We start from the raw sequence: 18106 nt of genomic DNA on the forward strand, positions 1-18106 counted from the left end.
GGTACAATCGTCTGGGCGACGCGTCTCTGTGGTGCGGGGTGGTAACCAGGGGCGATTAGCCCTTATGGGCGACATCTGTCGACACTGGCTTCGGGCCACCCACGGCGACGGTGGCTGGTGGTGACTAAAGGTAGATGGTGGTCACGGGCTGTGCCATTACCACTGGTGTAAATAGCGGTGCGTGTGCATGGCAACACGAGGCAGTGTCGTCGTAAATTGCGGGCGGGCATCGGCAATGTCCGATCGCAGCGAAGGCCTCCGGAGCTACTCCAGCCGAAAGTACACAGTAGTTTAGTGGCAGATGGTTAACGGCCAGAAAGAAACGAGAGTGTCAGACGGCTGATGGTACGACAAAGCTTCGTAGCCAGCTTTTGTGGTGTTGACCCTCGGAAGTCGCGTGGTAAGTCATTTCTCACCGTGCGAAATTAGTGCTAGCATCAGCCAAAGTTCGCGGCTGCGCCACCCTCGGTCACCCTCGGCCGCCCCTCGGTCTTTGTATAAACTACCATCAGACATATATTTCATCCGCTAAATAAAGTATATTGTTGCCTAATGGATCGTTAAATCAAAACATATAGGTATTTCGTAGTGGGTAGGGCGTCATCGCTTACCACCAGTGGTTCCACCCCCAGGTGGGACGGTTCCAGCCCCAGTTGGAACCCCACCCCCAGGAACCACCCCACGAGCCACCCCAGCCCGGGTTGAGGCCCCAGCCCCACTTCCAGCCAAAACCGGTCTCGAAGCCGTGGTAACGGTAGCGACGGCCGCCCAACCAGTAGTAGTGGTTGCCAGGGAGGAGGAACACCCCGTTGGCAGCGTCGGGGAGCGCAGCACCCTGAGCAGCGGCGACGGCTTGGTCACCAGCTTCCGGCGACTGCTCGTAGGCAGCAGCAATGTTGTTGACTTGGTCGTCCGACAATTGCACGCCGACAGCGTTGGCGGCCTGTCTGATCTCGTCGCCCGAGGGCTTATCGGTGCTGGCAGCCGGGGCCGTCTGCGATTCCCCAGACACTGGTTGTGCCTGAGCGGTCGCAGGGAGGGGAACGGCGTTAGCCGCGTCAGCGTTGGCAACGGCAGCGGCGTCGTCGTTGGGGACGGGAGCAGCAATGGCGACGGCAGCGACAAGGAGCAATTGAGTGAACTTCATAGGGATAATTTATCAGTGGGTTGGAAGCAGTGACCCCCCAATTTGTCCTCTATTTATACTGGAGCTCGCCACCAAGACCATTATTGTCGAAATTAAGGTTCAAGCGCTACCCGAGAAGGGCGGGCCTTGTTGCTTGCCTTGGCACGAAACTACCGCGCCTACACGACAAGTAAGCTCCTGTTCAAAGTCAGTGGTTTGCCTATGTTTCCGTTACTTCTTTTCTCAAGCTCGTCTTGAGTGACGGCTGGGCATCTGACATTGTCCTCTGCTACTTTGACCTTTAGTTGCAACTAAACTAAATTTAAAAGTGCAGCCAGGGGCGCATAACCGGTGGCCGCAAATCGCAGTCTTCGCTACCAAAACTGGCGAGCGCACCATAAATGAAGGTTCGACCACATTAACCGCCACACCCTCCCATGTGTGGCTGATGTTGAAACTCTTGATGGTTCTTGATGCTCAAACTCCAGTTGGCTCATCATACTTTGCAAGTGGAGAGTCCCTTCTGTTTCTCCTACGATTCGACACCTGGTGCCTGAACTTACTCAAGATGGACTCCCCTGGCTGGGTGCGTTTTTGCGAGAATGACCGACTATCCGTCAGACTAAAGACGCCAGGCGACAAGCGCCGTGCCTCATTTCCTCTGAATGAGTGTTTATCCCATCCCAATTGAGCCAAAATGATGTGCTTCCACCACAATTGCCGCAGGCACAAGTTGCCTAGAACAGGCTCGTATTCTGGTCACGGCTCATTCGTGTTGGTCTAATCAATGAGCAAATATTAGGTCAAAAGCGTTATCGGCCGCCAATGGTCCTTTAGTCTACCACCACACTTGCAACCCTATTTTAGTCGTGATCGACCCGAACTAGCCGATGATGCCACACAACCCCCTCGACATTGTCGTGAATATTCTGGCGAGTGTCGCCAACGTGATGACCAACATTTGAGTCTGACTGTTTTTATGAGGGAATTTTATCCGTCATTAAATTATTGATTTATGCCGGTGATTGTATCTACCGCTTCGCCTGAGCTCACGCTCTCAGCCATTGCAGCCGTATGAGGCACAGGTTTACTTTACGACATAATCCCTTGGCGTCATCACCATAATATTAGCCCTGTGCCTAATTGAGACTTGAGGCGTTCCGCTGAGGTGAATGTGGAAGAAATGCACCCACTTAAAGATACGAAGACATGTGACATACACAAACAGGGTTACATCGGCTTGCAAGCCAATCTAAAGTCAAATTACTACATTAGATCAATTTAAGTATTCATTCTATTACTGTTCTAGTTATCACCACTACAACTTGTGGTCTCTGATGACGTTTCTAATGTCGACGAGAGCCTCCTGGACCAACGTCGCCACATGTACACCCTTGTCGTTGTAGACCTCCGCTTCGCACAACAACCGGCTGTTGGCGTAGCGCAACGTGCGCTGGGAGAACCCCATCCACTTGGTGACGTCGAAGTCGTCGTCGTGGAAGTAGATGACGTGGTCCAAAGTGACACACGAGTAGATGAGGCCCTCGCCGACGTCGAGTCTCAACGTGCGGGCCAAAAGCGCCATCAACCACAGGTCGCTGATCACCGCCAACCCCACGTGCTGGTACTGTTTGTTCATCCCCACGATCGGCTGGTTGACCCCGTCTTCGTCACACCCGAATTGTTGGTACCACGACAACTTGCGGTCGGTGGGATCGAGCTTTTCCTCTTCCTTAGTGAGCGATAAGTCGTAGAGCTGTTTCGGGAACTTGTGGTAAGTCAAGTATTCCCGGCCGTCGGTGTTGATCTCCACTTCCTTGGGGCTGTTGACCCACTTGGGACGGAAGGGAGTTTGTAACAGGAACGGCTTCAACGGCATGTCGTCGATGTCATCGTCCTCGATCGACACCGCCACGGGCTTCCCCGCCTTTCGACGCTCTTCGGCCCACTTGTCGTACTTGCCTTGTTCCCTAGCAAAAGAGTTTCTCTTTGTAAGCGAAACAATCGCCACGTATTTGAGTTTGCCGTCTTGGAACCCTTTCACCAGGCGGTTGTTGAAGTTACGCCCATCAGACACATGGGTGACCTCCCAGTTCATCGGCGAGTCCTCCAACACCGCCTTGACGAAGTACAGATGGAACGAATGGGGCGTCATCTCGGGAGGACACGACTTCATCGCCACAAGCAACGCCTGGCCGGCGATGTTACCGCCATAGGCGCCTCGAACACCGCCTACCGGCTTGAGAAGCGGGCGCTTGCCGACGTACTTGTTCTCGCCGGTCTCGTTGACACCGAAGACGTCGTCAACGTTGATGGGTCCTGGAGCATAGGGCAGCATGGTGTACAGGAGAAAATGGCCGCCGTCGGGGTCGGAGTGTGATTTTAATCTCTGAACCCCACACTTCCCCGTGCGCATCGGCGCGGAGCGGCCGAGACGACGCTTGCGGGGCACTACGGGAAAACGACGCCGTTGTCAGGGTCCGAGGTGGGGTCGCCGTTAAGGTACCAACGGATGGAATATGTGGCTACTTTTTGTGACCTAGTACAAGATATATGCTGAATGAAAAAGTGGTTCGACCGCTATTTGTCGTGTGGGACGTGATCAATGATAAGACGCACGTGAATCTCGTCCCTCGGCATGGGCCTAGTAGCGGCATTCGTTTCCGAAAGCATGCGCGTTTCTCCACGGGAAGAGCAAAAAACAATGGACGAGTTGGGAATCGAACCCAAGACCTTTCGCATGCTAAGCGAACGCTCTACCAACTGAGCTACACGCCCGATTTGGAAAAAGTTGGGGTAATGTCAATTCAGAGGTGCTAGATATGTGTACAATTTGGGGTTTTAATGGTTACACTAGATTGAACAGTACTTTAAATGCATCATTCACAGTTTCATTATGTATATATGCAATATATATGCAATATAAATGGCTTACAAGCCCAAATCCTTGACAACCAACGACCGGCAGATGGGGTGGTACGAATCCTGCCACTTTTTGAAGTACTTCACCGCCAAGTCCCGATCAACTTTAGCCAACACTTGGTACAGAGGACGCACAAACTTCATGCGACCAACGGTGCCCAACCATTCAGCCATCTTTTGACAGTATTCAGGCACGCCTCCAGCCACTTGAAGCTTGTAGTAGCGAAAGACAATCTCGTAGTTCGATGAGGAACCCAATGTAGGGTATGCTTTGTCAATGGCAGCCAAGGTCGCTTGGTCCCATTTGTGTTGAAGCATAGTGTCGAGCCACACCACCACTTGGTTCGACGAAAACAGCAGAAGGTCATCTTCAGTAAACTGAGTGTAGTCACCGTTGGCTTTGCTCCATTTGTCAACCAATTGGTAGCATTGGTCAACCAAAGTGGTGTCAAAGGCAGGCTTGGGAGGCAACCCGGTGGTGTGTAACCAGGTCTTCCAGTCAATCAGATCAAGGATGTCCTTCTTGTCGGCAAAGAATTTGTAGAGACATTCCAAGAACTCGTCAGTGTCCAACAGCTTGTATCTGAAGGTCTTGAAGTAATGAGGGATAAAGGGGTCAAACACTGCTTTACCGCCAAGCTTTTGTTCCAAGTGCACCAACAAGCTCAGACCTTTTTCGTAAGGCACTTGCGAGAACGCATCATCGGGGTCGTCATCAGGAGTTAAGTCAAGGTAGAGCTTAGTGTAGCGGTTATCGGCCCCCATGTTGGCAATGACACCTTCGAGAGACGTCCACCCGATGATGGCAGAGAACAGTCTCATCTGAGCCCCGTATTCTTCAGGGTTGGGCAACCCCTTTTGCTTAGCTTCAGCAACAGCGATGGCCTCAATTATACGACGTTCAAGATACACCGTCCACCCTTCATTCAACCAGAAGTGCGACCACAGAGCCAGGGTGACTAAGTTACCCAGCCACGAGTGGGCAAGCTCGTGCGCCACCACTCCCACGCACAGTCTGTCTTTACAGATTAAAGTAGGGGTGAGGAAAGTCATGTTGGGGTTTTCCATCCCACCATAAGGGAACGAAGCTGGCAACACCAACGCGTCGTAAGTACCCCACTCGTAGGCAAACACCAACTTCTCGGCGATCTGTAAAAAGTTTTCCATATCCGCTTCAAACTCCCATTGAGCATCCTTCACTTTCACCGGTTCGCTGTACACAGTAGACCGAGGGCCAATCGGTAACCCAGTGATATCACCCGACGCCACCGTGATCAAGTACAGGGGGATGGGTACGGGCTGGTCAAAGTAGTAAGTGTTGCCTTCTTGGGAAAGAGGTCTACCACTCATCAACACCTTATAAGGCGAGGTAGCACTCAACTTGTAAGGGCATTTGACGGAGGGGGTATCGAAACAAGGCACCATCGATCTGGCGTGAATCGCTTCACATTGAGAAAACAAGTAAGGGGCCACCTTACCGTCAGTCACCTCTTTATCCAAGAATTGAAGCGCGGTGGTTTGCTCAGTGGTATCGTAAGTAATGGTGACGTCAAACTTCCCCTCCATCGGTTGCGGGAGGGTAATCTCAAGCTTGGACCCAAGCGGCTCTTTTCTCGAGTGAAGGGTGTACTCAGCCTTAGTCCCATTGACGGAGACCTCGTGGATGGTGATGTACGACGTGTCCAACTCCACCTTGGTAGCACTGGCGCCTTCAAGGGTGAACGTCACCTTCCCGTGGACGACGCGGGCATCGAAGTCGACGTCCATGTGGATCGCCCCTTGGTGCACCGTGAATTCTCGATAGTTCGATTGAGTGGTGGGATCAATGGCAGGCATCGTGGGGTGGGTGGGTGGAGAGGAAATGCTGAGAACCTACGTCTGGTTGTTGGGTGTGCGGCTTCTTAAAACCCACGGCGCCGTGAGGCCGATCAATGTGCGGCTGCGATGGCAGTATCTGGGGGACATTAATGTCAGATCTTGACACGGTGATGGTGATCGTCTCGGTGGTCAATGCTTATATAGCCCAATGTAACTAGCCAATGGAACCAGCGTTCGCGATATTTCTAAAGTGTGTCTTTGTGAGCGCCATGATGCCGACATTATGCCATAATTGGGCTATCAGAAGATGAGTGAATATACATCGGTTTAGTCGCAAAAACCGTTGTCTTAGTCCCGATAATTGATCATGCTAGTAATTCCATTGATACGAGTTTTGTCAGGGGCTGTACTGATGCGAGACACTATCGTATTGTGGCTGTCTTGTTGGCTTCGACGCTGCGAGTGCATGCCAGGGGGGGTTCTCTCCTTCAATAATGAAGGGACGCCGACATGAGCCCTAAGCGAATTATTGATTCGTGGCTCGTCGTCTAGCCTAAATCCATGCAACTATCGAACCACACCCCACAGAAATGTCTCGATCGCTGTTACGAACCCCGGCACCTCTAGAGGAGGGGCACACCTCACCGCTCACCACCTCCCGACGCCACCCACAGTAATGAGCAAAGGCGTGTGTGAATACGCGTTTGCCGTGCTTGAAAACAAGCTCAAGGGCACTCCGTTGAAGCTGCTTACCAGCTACGAGCCCGACACTACCCTCACTTCGCAGCGGTACCCGCTTTTCGTCACTTGGAACCGTAACGGCAACCTTCGCGGGTGTATTGGCACCTTCGCCGACATGCCTCTCGAGCAAGGGGTCAAGCGGTTTGCATTGTCGCTGGCATTTCAAGACCTGCGTTTCCCGCCCATCACCGCCTCTGAGTTACCCCAGTTATCGGTGAGCGTTACCCTATTAGCTAATTTCACGCCCATTGATAAGTGGGACGATTGGGAGGTGGGTGTTCATGGTCTCAGAGTCGAATTTGACTACCACCACCGCCCCCACTCCGGCACATTTTTACCACTGGTAGCCGAGGAAGAAGGGTGGGACAAAAAGACGACTGTGTGGAACCTTCTTCGCAAAAGCGATGTGTTCGATGTCGCTAAATCAGACACCGTTCGATTTTATGAGCAGGCTTTGGCCCACAAAACCATGGAGTTGACGCGCTATGAGGGCTTGAAACTGCTGATGCAGTGGTCTGAATATGAGCAGACCCATAAATAGGGCGGGCCTCTCTCGCTACCTGAATACGATCCTGTCATGAATGAATGTTTCACCTGCGACTGTAATTGCGACGAACGCATCCCTCAGCGGATCATCTGCACTGCTAGCCACCATAATATATACATGTGCTGGAACTGCAAGACGCTCTGCTGTGAGCGCGACTCGGTACCGGAACCGGCACCAGCACCGCAGTACCCACAAATGCTCGTGAGCACCATCGGATCGTCCACCGTGATCACTCCCGCGGTCAGTCGCCGGCCGGCGGCGGTGCCTGCTGATCACCGGCCTTACAGCGTCGTCTATCTGCTGCGGCTTCGTGTTTAGTCGCGTATGCATTGTTGAAACACCCACCATGACCACCGTCGTCTATTTTTGAAAATTACTTAAACACCCACCCCGACACCCGGTTCCACCAATGTCGATGTTACAACAATACAACTGTGGCAAATGCGGGTGCTACCTTACCATACATCACAAATCTGAGCGGAGCGGGGTGGTGTCTCTACGGTGTTCGAAATGCGACAAAGTGTGCTGCCAGCAGAAGCCGGCTCGTCGTTAATTAATAGCTCGTTCTAAAGGGGGTGGTTCGGTGTTGTCTGGTCCAACTGGCCGTCTCCAGCTAGCGTCATACTCAATATAGGAAGTAATACAGGAATTGTCAACCATTCAACGCCTTCAACCGGTCACGCATCTCGTCGAGCTCGTGGTGGTCGTCTTCAGCAATCACATCGTCCACCACCGGCTCTTCGGCGGCGAACTGAGGCACTTCGGTGTCGATCAGGTTGAGCTTGTCTTCCGTCAAGGCAGCGATGATCTTATTCACTTCATCGTTGGATTCGCCTTCCAACTCATCGTCCTCAATCTCTAAGTCAACCATATCGTCCATCATCTCATTGATAATGCCTGCTTTACACAACTCTTTCTGAAGTTCTTGCATAGTTTGCGAGATTGCACCCACGTGGACAAGCTGGTTGACATCCTTCATGATCATCGTCAGCAGCCCCATCAGCTGGGTCAACTTCACCATCTGGAATTGCTCATTCACCGCCATCGTCACCAGCTCTAACCGGGCCTTCAGCGTGTGGAGCTTAGTGTACTGTCGACGGATGTTGATGAGCTCGCGGGCGTATAACCGGGCCAGCTTGACGTCGCCAGCCTTGACCAGCTTCTTTATAAGGGTCTCGGTCTTCTTTTCGAGCGGCTTTAGCTGGTTCATCGACCGGTCGAGCTCCCGGCTGTTTTTGCGGAGCAAGCTGTTAATCTTGCGCATCTACCGGTTAGTAGTGTCCTCGACATCATCACTAGGGATTCACATACCTGTTCCTTCGGGTCCGGCCCGTATACCGCTCGCTTTATGTAGTCCATGGTCGGTGTCGCTCGAGCGGTGTTAGTGCGAGTGATCAGCCACTTGGGGTTAACTCGCACCCCACCATTAGGGGTACAAAAGTAATGGCGGTTTGCTATCGAGGTATCGTGTTGTCTCTGATATGACTTGATGTGTTGGTAATCCAAAACTTTCTATGTTGCCGATCCAACTCAAGGGGGCGACTCAGAGCAAGTCCCGGAAACGAGAGCGCCGCGTTGGCCACGATAGTCGAGTTTCTAGACTTTATCTAGTGAATATTGTTAAGCTTTACTTTTGACAATACTGCCTCAAGTAGACTTTCAGCCTCAGCCCTCATAATTTCACGTCGTCGTTCCGCTGCCTCTATAATTAGCATCACGCAATTGCCTCCCGCACTGCCCCTCCACAATCTCACAGTGTCGCGATAAAACCCACTTGCATTGTCACAACCAACCTACCATGTCGAGACCAAACCAAGGGCTTCAAAAGCTTTTATTGATTCTCCTCGCGCTTATCTTCCCGCCGCTCCCGGTGATCGTCCTCAACAACTACTGCGTGTGGAACCTGTCGACGTTGCTTGTGGTGCTATTCACCCTTTGCGGTCACTTCCCCGGGATTATTTATGCCATCTGGTTTATCCTCACTAAGAAACAACCTAGAAATGGTTACCAGCGTTTAGATGATGAACAAAATGTCCCCACTCCTGTCAACGGCAGCGAAGGTCACCTGTCAGCGCCGTTGAACTCGTCCTCCGCTGACGAGCCTCCCACTTATGAAGAATCGCGTCAAGGCAGCACCAGCACCCCTACTTTGGCGACCAAGTCTGCTTCTGACAACAAGATTCAGACTTAGTGTTAAATATCTAATGACTATATTAAATGAACCCTAAATTTTTAACCGCTAACTGTTTTGTATCGCCACCATCGCCTTAGCCACGAACCCTTCGAGGTGGAAAATTGGCTTTTGTCCCAACAGCATCCGTTCGTCAAAGACGGCCGCGTGTTCCATCAATGTCACCACTAAAGGCGTATTGTGAATGAAAAGCTCCACTAAGCGTTGCACTAATGTCTTAAGTACCACCTTAGCGGGGATACAATGCGACAACAACTCGTAGAATGCGCTTCGGATGCGAGCAAGCAACTTCACCGACTGTTCATTTTTGATATCTCGAGCAATGTTGTTAATGATCACCTCCCAATCCAACGTCACCACCGGCATTTGCGCCGTTAACACCAGGTTTTGCATAGCGAGGGTTTCAAAACTGAGGAGGGCCCGTCGTAAATTACGCTGAGAGGCCACAGCAATTTTGGCAAGTACTTGGTCACGTTGAGAGTCATCAGCAAACTTAACTTTTTCCTTTTCAGCGATGTGGCCCAACACGCTGACGATTTCTGGTACTTCGGGGGCACCAACGCGGACTAATAAAGTTCTCAGTCGAATGGGACTAATGATAGATGAAATCAGGGTACAAATCATCACCAACCGGATCTGGGACGAGTACTTTTCCATCGTTCGTCTCAATGCCGCCTGGGCATCGTGAGACAACGATTCGGCCTCGTTGATGATGACAATCCGGAAGTGGTGGTGACGTTTCAGACTCATGTCCACTTGTTCGGTTTGAGCAATTTCTTTAAGTAAATCTTGGATCACTACTCGGTCATTGTTGCCCATATCAGAGGGAGTGATTTCGAGATGATGAGGAGACGACAATACATTGAACTCGAGCTTTTTGTTAGAAGGGGTAGTGAAAGTTTTCACGTCGATCTTCAATCTCTCTGCCCCCCGGTCAAAGATCTCGTTAAGCGTGGCATAAATTCTGGTCTTTTTCCCTGCCCCAGGGGGACCATAGATGAGCAAATGGGGAAAGTCGCCCGACTGTGCAAGGGCTTTGAGATTGGCATTAATATCCTGATGGTACAGCAATTGGTCAAGCTGCTTTGGGCGGTAGCGGTCGACCCAGAGAGACATGTTGAGATGGTTACCCTTAACGCGACGCGTCTGAAAAATGACGCTTTGGTGAGGAAGCAAGCGATATTGGCTAATGAAAAAAAAAAAGCCACCAGAATTGTCTCGACGATTAAATGAATCTCAGCAATCTTCTAATTCATCTGATACGCTTACGTGTACGCTTCGTGAAAAGTGATGGAAAAGTGTTGTAATTTCGAAATTTCATCAAATGATGAATACTTCGGAAAAGTAGATTGAATTGAATTTTGTTATTACGTTTGTACACAATCTATTACATGCACTTTTACTTATCTTCCTTTTACTTCTTCTCCTTCTCCTTTTTCTCCTTTCTCTCCTTCTTCTCCTTCTCCTTCTTTTCCTTTTCCTTCTTTTCCTCATCCTTGTCGTTGTCGCCATTCAACAAGTAGATGGCCAGGTGCTTGGTTTCGGGAATCTCGAGGTCGCTCATCAACCCAGTGGCAGTGTCGTAGAGGAACGCCCACACTTCGATATCCTTCAGGTTCAATGCCTTAGCCACGGGAGGAAGCGTCTTCACCACCTGGGCCGATTGCACCGCATTCAACTCAGACAAGTGCCTGGCTCTATCGTCCTTGGACTTGATCTTCTTGAAGTCATCGAAGTGAGACACTCTTAACGACCGCACCGGGTTCAACCACAAGTCAAGCACCCCACCCACCGGTGTCGACTCCATCGCCGCATTGACCCCACCACAGCCAGTGTGACCTACAACGATGATCTTCTTCACCTTCAAGTTCTCCACCGCGTACTGGATAACCGCTTGAGAGTTGATATCGGTGGGGACAATGACATTGGCAATATCCTTGTGTTCGAAGATTTCCCCGGGGTACACACCAAATGCCGCCAGTGACACCCGCGAGTCCGAGCAGGTAATCACCAACGTATGGGGCTTTTGGCCCTTACCCGACGTCTCCAACACTAACGATTCCGTCTTGTTAAGGTTGGTGGCCCAGTTCTTATTAGCGTCAAAATAGTCGTCCTTAGTAGCATTATCGGGAATGCGGAAGAAACTGGTGTCAAGCTCCACCGAGTCCCGCTTAAGCTCGAGGGTACCATAATCAAAGCTGGAGTCAATGTAGATGGCAGACACCGACGACGCAAGCGTCAAGTAGCTGATAACGGAGGAAAAGAGCATGGTGCAAAGTTTATTGCAATCCCCATTACCGCTGAGTATTTATATCCATAGCTCTGAATGATTAGAGTAACCCGCCCTTCTCGATCCGTCAGAGCATTTTCACATAATTTTCTTGGTATTTTGATTCGGCACCTCGTCGTAAAAGCGAGATCTTCTGCTAGAACACGAGGCCCCCCTGGGGGGTCGAAACAGGCATTTGTAATTATACCGAAAACAAATATAACAGCATCATTTGACGTTGCTTAGGCTCATTTTATTGGTCACGTCACTATTATCTTTGAAATTCCCTTGATTTTGACCTGCTTGTGTAAGTGCCGTTTGCCTGTGGTGTAATGTTAAAGCTTAATCGGTTCGCGTCGAAGTGTGGGGGCAGTCTCGCTGCGGCGACATCCGGTGACAATAACATTGTCGTTGATGATACACACAAATCGGAGGTGAGGACCGTTTCCAATCCAGATTGACTATTCTCATAGCAGTGGTTCTCGTGGCATTCTTTTCCGTGGTCTTTTTCAGGTGAATTTTGCCTCAAAATGCCGACTGGGCTGTATCTACCGCAATGTGCCTGAACCCAAAGTGTAAACATGTACGCGGCACCAATAGCTGCAGATATCCCCACACTGCCACAGCCTACGGACTTCTCCAGCGAATAGACAATGGTCAACCATCCTCCGATAGCCTGCGCCAAGAGACGCCGACGCACTGGGGCCAATTGACACTTGCATAGTGGCGTGTTCCTAGCTGTCCCCCTCGCCTAAGGCGGGCCCCGCCAAATCTTTTCAAAAAAACACATCTTCAAAGGTCATTAACTTGCTCCAAACGCGTACCACCATCACTCAACGCCAAACGCCACCACCTCTCCTTTATCGCCACGTCAATCCCCACCTCAGTGTGCCCTACAAATTCTCTCCCACTTTCTCGTCCTCATTCAAACCGTGACCAACATCACTTTCCGATACTAACACGCTACCCATCACTCGCCATGGCGTACTTAATAGCGTGTTTAGGTCGACGAGGTTGTTGGAGGGGAGGGCTCCGACCGCTGAGTGTCTGTCCTGCACAGAGCCGACGGTGCGAACCCCACGATAGGCATACTAGACGATTACCGCTGGGATCGTCCGAAACTCATCACCCCAGCCATGACTCGATCAGAGCCACCCGAGCCCCCAGGGGCGACGTTGGCGTCGTCATTGCAATTCCATCCCAAACAGCCGTCAACACCCACCAAGATTTTCGGCATGGAAAATTTCGGCAACACTTGCTACTGCAACTCCATTCTCCAGTGCTTGTTCTACCTGGACCGCTTCCGCGACAACCTCGTCAATTACGGCTACCTGGACACCGGCGAACAGCGTCGGTACAAGCCCGAAGTCAAGGGGGTCGGCGCCCATTCGTTCACCGTCAAGTATGAGCAGTTAATCCAAAATAAGCTCAAGGAGGAGAAGGGCGACGAAGCCGTCGACGCCAATGCCTCTACCGGTGCTCCTAAGCGCAAGGGACTGATTTTCGGCCTCAAATTCAACAATACTAACCCGGAACCGTCACGGATGCCCAGCGTATCGCTGGCACTGCAGTTCTCCCACCCACAAATCATGCCTGCCGGCCAATGCGAAGGGCTCAGCACGCCTCAACGGATCGAGGTGATGAAGTGTCCTGAACTTGCTAGGTTACCGGTCCAGGCCACGCGGTGCAATAATACTTTAATCAAGCAAAACATCACCACATCAAAATCGCTGCTGATGCTTCTCGACGATAACCTGGTGCAATCGCTGAACGGCAGTGGCTCTGTTGGCGGTGAAGGGCTGTCGATTATCGTTGTCGGCATCCCGTACCCGGAACCGTTCCTTCTGAGTCCCGTGAACGCGTTTGCGGAAAACCCGCTGAGCGATCACCGCAAGAAGCTGGCGTTGATCAACGGACCCATCATCAACTTGGACTCTCCGCTTTGCGTTAAGGCGCAAAACGAAGATCTGTGTCTCATGTACGCTCTCCGAGACATGTTCGAGGCAATGATCGACAACCGGCTGACCACCGGGGTGGTGTGCCCGCTGTACTTTATCGCCAAGTTAAAGGCGAAAAACTTTTTGTTCAGCCAGAACAACATGCATCACGACGCTCACGAATTCTACAACTACTTGCTCAACGAAATCATCGACTGTGTCCAGCGAGATTCGGGGGGTACCAAAAACTGGTGCACCGACATTTTCCAGGGAAAAATCACCAATGAGACCAAGTGTCTTAGTTGTGAGACCGTCACCCTGAAACACGAGCACTTCATCGACCTCTCGGTGGATATCCCGCCGCTGGACCACCGGCTGTCGCACCTGTTATCACACTTACTTAATAACTTCAGCCAGCTGGAAGTGTTGACCAACCAAAACAAATTCTACTGTAACCGATGCGCTCTGTTGCAAGAAGCGGTGAAGACAATCAAGCTTGCAAAGCTCCCCGAGGTGTTGGTGATTAATATGAAGCGGTTCAAGTACGACGAGCTGGTGGACCGTATGGTGAAGCTTTTCGACCTGATATCGTACCCATTCAACCTCCGGTTATTCAACACCACTGACGACGTGGCACTGGAGCTGATGTACGAGTTATACGCTCTCGTCGTCCACATTGGTGGAGGTCCCACCCACGGTCACTACGTCGCCCTTTGTAAGTACCGTCCTGGGGTGTGGCTCTTATTTGATGACGAAACGGTGGAAATTGTCGACGACCTGTACGTCATGAGGTTCTTTGGTAACTCCCCCGGGTTAGGGTCAGCGTACATTCTCTTCTACCAACACCTCGGTGAAGACCAGAGTCAGGAGGGCTATAACACCTCAAGAATCTTCAACAGTCATGACTACTACGAACTCCAACACTACTCGCAAGAAAAGCTGGCCACGGGGTCGCACTCGCCGCTGTCGAAGCCCGACGACCTGGTGTCGCTGTCGATTCCGTCGATGGCCACTACCGAGCCCAGACCTCCGCCCATTCCGACGATGGCAGCAGCAACACCAGCAGCAACCGCGGCTTCAACCGGCACCATACCGACTACACAAACGGGGTCGGCGCCGCTTCCCGACAAGCGGCTTTTCAAGCTTAATTTCTTCGACAAATCCGACAACGACTTGGAAAAGAACGGCCGCACGTCGCTGTCGAGTCTGATCCCAGCATACTCGCCGTACGTCACTTACCCGGCACAATCTACGGATACGCTAGAGGACACGGCGCCGCCACCGGCACCTCTCAACCTGGCCCCAGCCCCAGTACCGGCGCCGCCACCGATGGCTCGCAAAAAGCTGTTGTTCCGTCGCCGCGATAAGCTGCTGTCAGGGGCAGGTCCCACGCCAGAAACTAATGGCGGCAATGACATGGAGCGCAGAAAGAGTATATTTGGGTTCAAACGGAAGGGTTAAACTTTTAGAGTAAATTACACATAGATTGTAATCTTTGTAGCATGTACAAATTGTGGTTTTTCGTCTAATACCAATACCTTAGTCAAATGATATCAACCTTGATTTGTCACTCTCAATATTAAAAAACCCCAAACATTCTTACAAAATCACAAATTGGAACATTAGGGGATTAAATTATCTATGGTCAAATAAAGCAGGTCTTTAATAAAATATTTCATAAATATGACTCCATTAGTGTTTTTGTTCTTTGGCGTCAACCGCGTTCGCGTGGCAGTACAGCGCGACTAGATCCGATCTGCTAGCAGGCAAATGAACTTCCTCTCGAGTGCCTTGAGCAGCTTGACTGGCACCAGCATCCCTTATACGTTTAAGGAGAAGGTGGCCGATAATGTTGGCGGCGTGTGGACGTTACACCGTGGGGTGAACCCTAAGAATCAAGAGGAAGTACTGATCTTTGAATACCAGGTGAAAGAGAACCCAAGAGCGGAACCGTTGGCCAGAAACGCGTTCAAGAAACTTAAACTGATCAGATTCCCCCAAGTGGTGTCGGTATTGGACTTTATCGAGCTGGATCAGGGCGTCCACCTCATCACCGAACCCGTGACTCAGTTATCTTCGTACCTTTCCACTCACGAGCTTTCTGAGGACGCCAAAGTGTTTGGCATCCACGGCATCGTGGCGGCAGTGGCATTCATCAACGCTAAATGTAACTGTGTCCACGGTAACATCAGTGAATCGCTGGTGTTTGTCACTTCGCTGGGAGACTGGAAGTTGTTGGGGTTCGAAATTTGCACTAACTTGACGCTGGATCCTGACCAACCCATCTACCGCAACTCGAATCTTTTGCCTCAGTTCCTGTCGTTGGTACCGCAGAACTTTGACCACGAACAGCTACGCCAGTTCCCCACTAAGCTTGACTCCTATGAATTAGGTAACTGGATTAATCAGGTGTTTGGTGGTGCTCAAGGCGTTCCCAAGCCCTTAGCCAACGCCACTCGCAAGCTTTGCAATGCTCTGGTGACGGTGAGACCAACTACAGAAAAGTTTGCCTCGGAAACAGCGTCTTTCTTCGATAACAATGACATCATCGGGTTCAACCGCGAGTTGGATGAACTCAAATTCAAACAAGCCGATGAAAAGTTGGCATTTTGCAAATATAACTTGAGCTTCTTGGATACCGAAGACGACGTCGCTGCCCGATTTCCTCCCGGGATCTTGGGCCACAAATTGGTGCCAGAGCTTGTGTCGCAATACACTAATTTGACCAAGTTTAAGCACCAAGGGACCCCTGAAGAGATTGCTGCCAGACAAGAGACGATCAACTTATTGCTTAATTATATCATTCGTCTCGGCACCAAGGTCGACGAAGCCGTGTTCAGCAAGTACATTAAGCCGATCTTGTTTGAAGCGTTCCTCCTTCCTGACCGTCAAGTGCGGCTTATGCTTCTCAACAACCTTAATGACTACCAACAGCACTTGCTGGACTCTGAAGTGCAACAGAAGATTTTCACGCCATTGCTTCTGGGGTTCGCTGATACCAATTTCTTGATTCGGGAGACTACACTCAAATCCATCACCATCATTATCGACAAGATCTCCCAGAAACAAGTCAACAACGAGTTATTACGGGTGTTGGCTAAGCTCCAACAGGACCCGAAGCCGCTGATCCGGGTCAACACATTGGTGCTCATCATCAAAATATCCAGCAAGATCTATACCAACTCCAAGAATAGTGTGCTCATCACCGCTCTTTCCAAATCATTACGGGATTCGTTTACGCCGTCAAAGATGATGGCGCTTTCTGGGTTTGAGTCGCTTAAGCTGGACTTCTCGCTTGAAGAGATGTGTGCTAAAGTGTTGGGTCAATTAGCCATTGCCCTTATGGACCCTAAGAGCTCTAAGGTGCGTAAGGAGGCGAAACGAGTGTTTACTCTCTATTTGGACGAGGTGGAGAAGCATGCGCTGACCCTTCCCGAAAACGAAGAGAGCGAGGACCAAGAAGAAGCCGACTTCTTCTCGAGAATCACCCCGAACGCCGGCACGCAAGCGGCGTCGTTGGCGCTGGGCGCCTACTCGTTCGGGTGGTCGGTGGTCAACATGTTCGTCACTGAGCAAAACGTCAAGGGGCTGATGAACGACGACCTCAAGTCGCTGACGCCAGACCTTACGCGGGTGCTGACGCCTACCCCCTCGCAAACTGTTTTAACTCCTACTGATGGCTGGGGTAGTGCTGCCGACGATGACGATGACGATGGCTGGGGTGCCGCTGACGATGTTGCCGTGGAACCTACGCCAAAGTCAACGACGACGATTAAACTGGGACCGCGAGCCACTAAACCATTGACCACGAAGCCATTGACGAAGCTGACGACCAAACCCTCGGTGCGGGCTTCAACTACTACTAAACCAGCTACCTCAACTTCATCATTAAAGCTCGGGACGAAGAAACCTATTGGCCTGACCCTCCAGCTTCAAGTCAACGATAACGACGGCGATGACGATGGCTGGGGTAATGACGATGATGGGTGGGGCAACGGCGACGACTGGTAGAGTACATACGTAAGATACATTCAATGGAGTACATCTAATTGAGTCAATTGAGTATACATCTAACTGAGCCACATGTGGCTGGTTATGAAGGAGAAATTGTAATTGGTATCGATTTTCGTGGTTTTTTCAGGTGTTTCGGGGCCGGAGCCGGAGGGGCACCGCCGATGCCGCGCCGCATCGAAGCCCCGGCAGCAGCGGACGCGCGGGGGGCGTGCGGTTGGGGCGTTCTCGAAGCATCACCCTCGGGGAACGAGGGCTATCCCTAGCTCCCGTCCTGCACACGGTATGCAGGGTAATAACGAGACGAATGAGTCGACATATAATTACAAAGACACTCGGGACAAAGATAGCCCCATGAACCCATCGCCTAGCCTTGAGAATTAGCCACGTAGCTCAATTGAAGGCGGAGAATTTAACTCCGTCAAATCTGAGCGTTTCACCTGCGATTGCGGCTGGCAATGGCAACGTTGGTGGGGCCTTGCCCCCTAAAGTTGCTGTCGCGACCACCGCCACCGAATCGGTCACATGAGGGCGATTACCTCAT

At 51.2% G+C, this 18106-nt stretch overlaps 10 protein-coding genes across 10 annotated transcripts; 4 read left to right on the plus strand and 6 right to left on the minus strand. All coding sequences in view use genetic code 12, as the record gives it.

Annotated features, from left to right (window-relative positions):
- Nucleotides 1-607: 607 nt before the first annotated feature.
- Nucleotides 608-1147, minus strand: DIURU_002918 (uncharacterized protein; the record flags this gene model as incomplete). Its single annotated transcript, XM_034155622.1, has 1 exon — nt 608-1147. The coding sequence occupies one exon, from the start codon at nt 1145-1147 to the stop codon at nt 608-610; it is 540 nt and encodes a 179-aa protein (XP_034012206.1).
- Nucleotides 1148-2444: 1297 nt separating this feature from the next.
- DIURU_002919 (acyl-CoA thioesterase) lies at nt 2445-3464 on the minus strand (the record flags this gene model as incomplete). Its single annotated transcript, XM_034155623.1, has 1 exon — nt 2445-3464. One exon carries the CDS (start codon nt 3462-3464, stop codon nt 2445-2447), a length of 1020 nt encoding a protein of 339 aa, XP_034012207.1.
- A 593-nt stretch (nt 3465-4057) lies between these two features.
- DIURU_002920 (uncharacterized protein) lies at nt 4058-5884 on the minus strand (the record flags this gene model as incomplete). Its single annotated transcript, XM_034155625.1, has 1 exon — nt 4058-5884. One exon carries the CDS (start codon nt 5882-5884, stop codon nt 4058-4060), a length of 1827 nt encoding a protein of 608 aa, XP_034012208.1.
- A 658-nt stretch (nt 5885-6542) lies between these two features.
- Nucleotides 6543-7148, plus strand: DIURU_002921 (uncharacterized protein; the record flags this gene model as incomplete). Its single annotated transcript, XM_034155626.1, has 1 exon — nt 6543-7148. One exon carries the CDS (start codon nt 6543-6545, stop codon nt 7146-7148), a length of 606 nt encoding a protein of 201 aa, XP_034012209.1.
- Nucleotides 7149-7806: 658 nt separating this feature from the next.
- VPS24 (ESCRT-III subunit protein) lies at nt 7807-8418 on the minus strand (the record flags this gene model as incomplete). Its single annotated transcript, XM_034155627.1, has 1 exon — nt 7807-8418. One exon carries the CDS (start codon nt 8416-8418, stop codon nt 7807-7809), a length of 612 nt encoding a protein of 203 aa, XP_034012210.1.
- Nucleotides 8419-8952: 534 nt separating this feature from the next.
- Nucleotides 8953-9345, plus strand: DIURU_002923 (uncharacterized protein; the record flags this gene model as incomplete). Its single annotated transcript, XM_034155628.1, has 1 exon — nt 8953-9345. One exon carries the CDS (start codon nt 8953-8955, stop codon nt 9343-9345), a length of 393 nt encoding a protein of 130 aa, XP_034012211.1.
- Nucleotides 9346-9393: 48 nt separating this feature from the next.
- Nucleotides 9394-10461, minus strand: RFC5 (replication factor C subunit 5; the record flags this gene model as incomplete). Its single annotated transcript, XM_034155629.1, has 1 exon — nt 9394-10461. The coding sequence occupies one exon, from the start codon at nt 10459-10461 to the stop codon at nt 9394-9396; it is 1068 nt and encodes a 355-aa protein (XP_034012212.1).
- A 298-nt stretch (nt 10462-10759) lies between these two features.
- DIURU_002925 (uncharacterized protein) lies at nt 10760-11614 on the minus strand (the record flags this gene model as incomplete). The annotated part of the gene is made up of 1 exon (XM_034155630.1): nt 10760-11614. The coding sequence occupies one exon, from the start codon at nt 11612-11614 to the stop codon at nt 10760-10762; it is 855 nt and encodes a 284-aa protein (XP_034012213.1).
- A 1136-nt stretch (nt 11615-12750) lies between these two features.
- On the plus strand, nt 12751-15012 carry UBP13 (ubiquitin-specific protease; the record flags this gene model as incomplete). Its single annotated transcript, XM_034155631.1, has 1 exon — nt 12751-15012. The coding sequence occupies one exon, from the start codon at nt 12751-12753 to the stop codon at nt 15010-15012; it is 2262 nt and encodes a 753-aa protein (XP_034012214.1).
- A 309-nt stretch (nt 15013-15321) lies between these two features.
- CEX1 (Cex1p) lies at nt 15322-17562 on the plus strand (the record flags this gene model as incomplete). Its single annotated transcript, XM_034155632.1, has 1 exon — nt 15322-17562. The coding sequence occupies one exon, from the start codon at nt 15322-15324 to the stop codon at nt 17560-17562; it is 2241 nt and encodes a 746-aa protein (XP_034012215.1).
- Between the last annotated feature and the right edge of the window lie 544 nt (nt 17563-18106).

Source organism: Diutina rugosa (genome assembly GCF_008704595.1).
Source record: "Diutina rugosa strain CBS 613 chromosome Unknown scaffold18_size221135, whole genome shotgun sequence".
NCBI classification, from domain to species: Eukaryota; Fungi; Ascomycota; class Pichiomycetes; order Serinales; family Debaryomycetaceae; genus Diutina; species Diutina rugosa.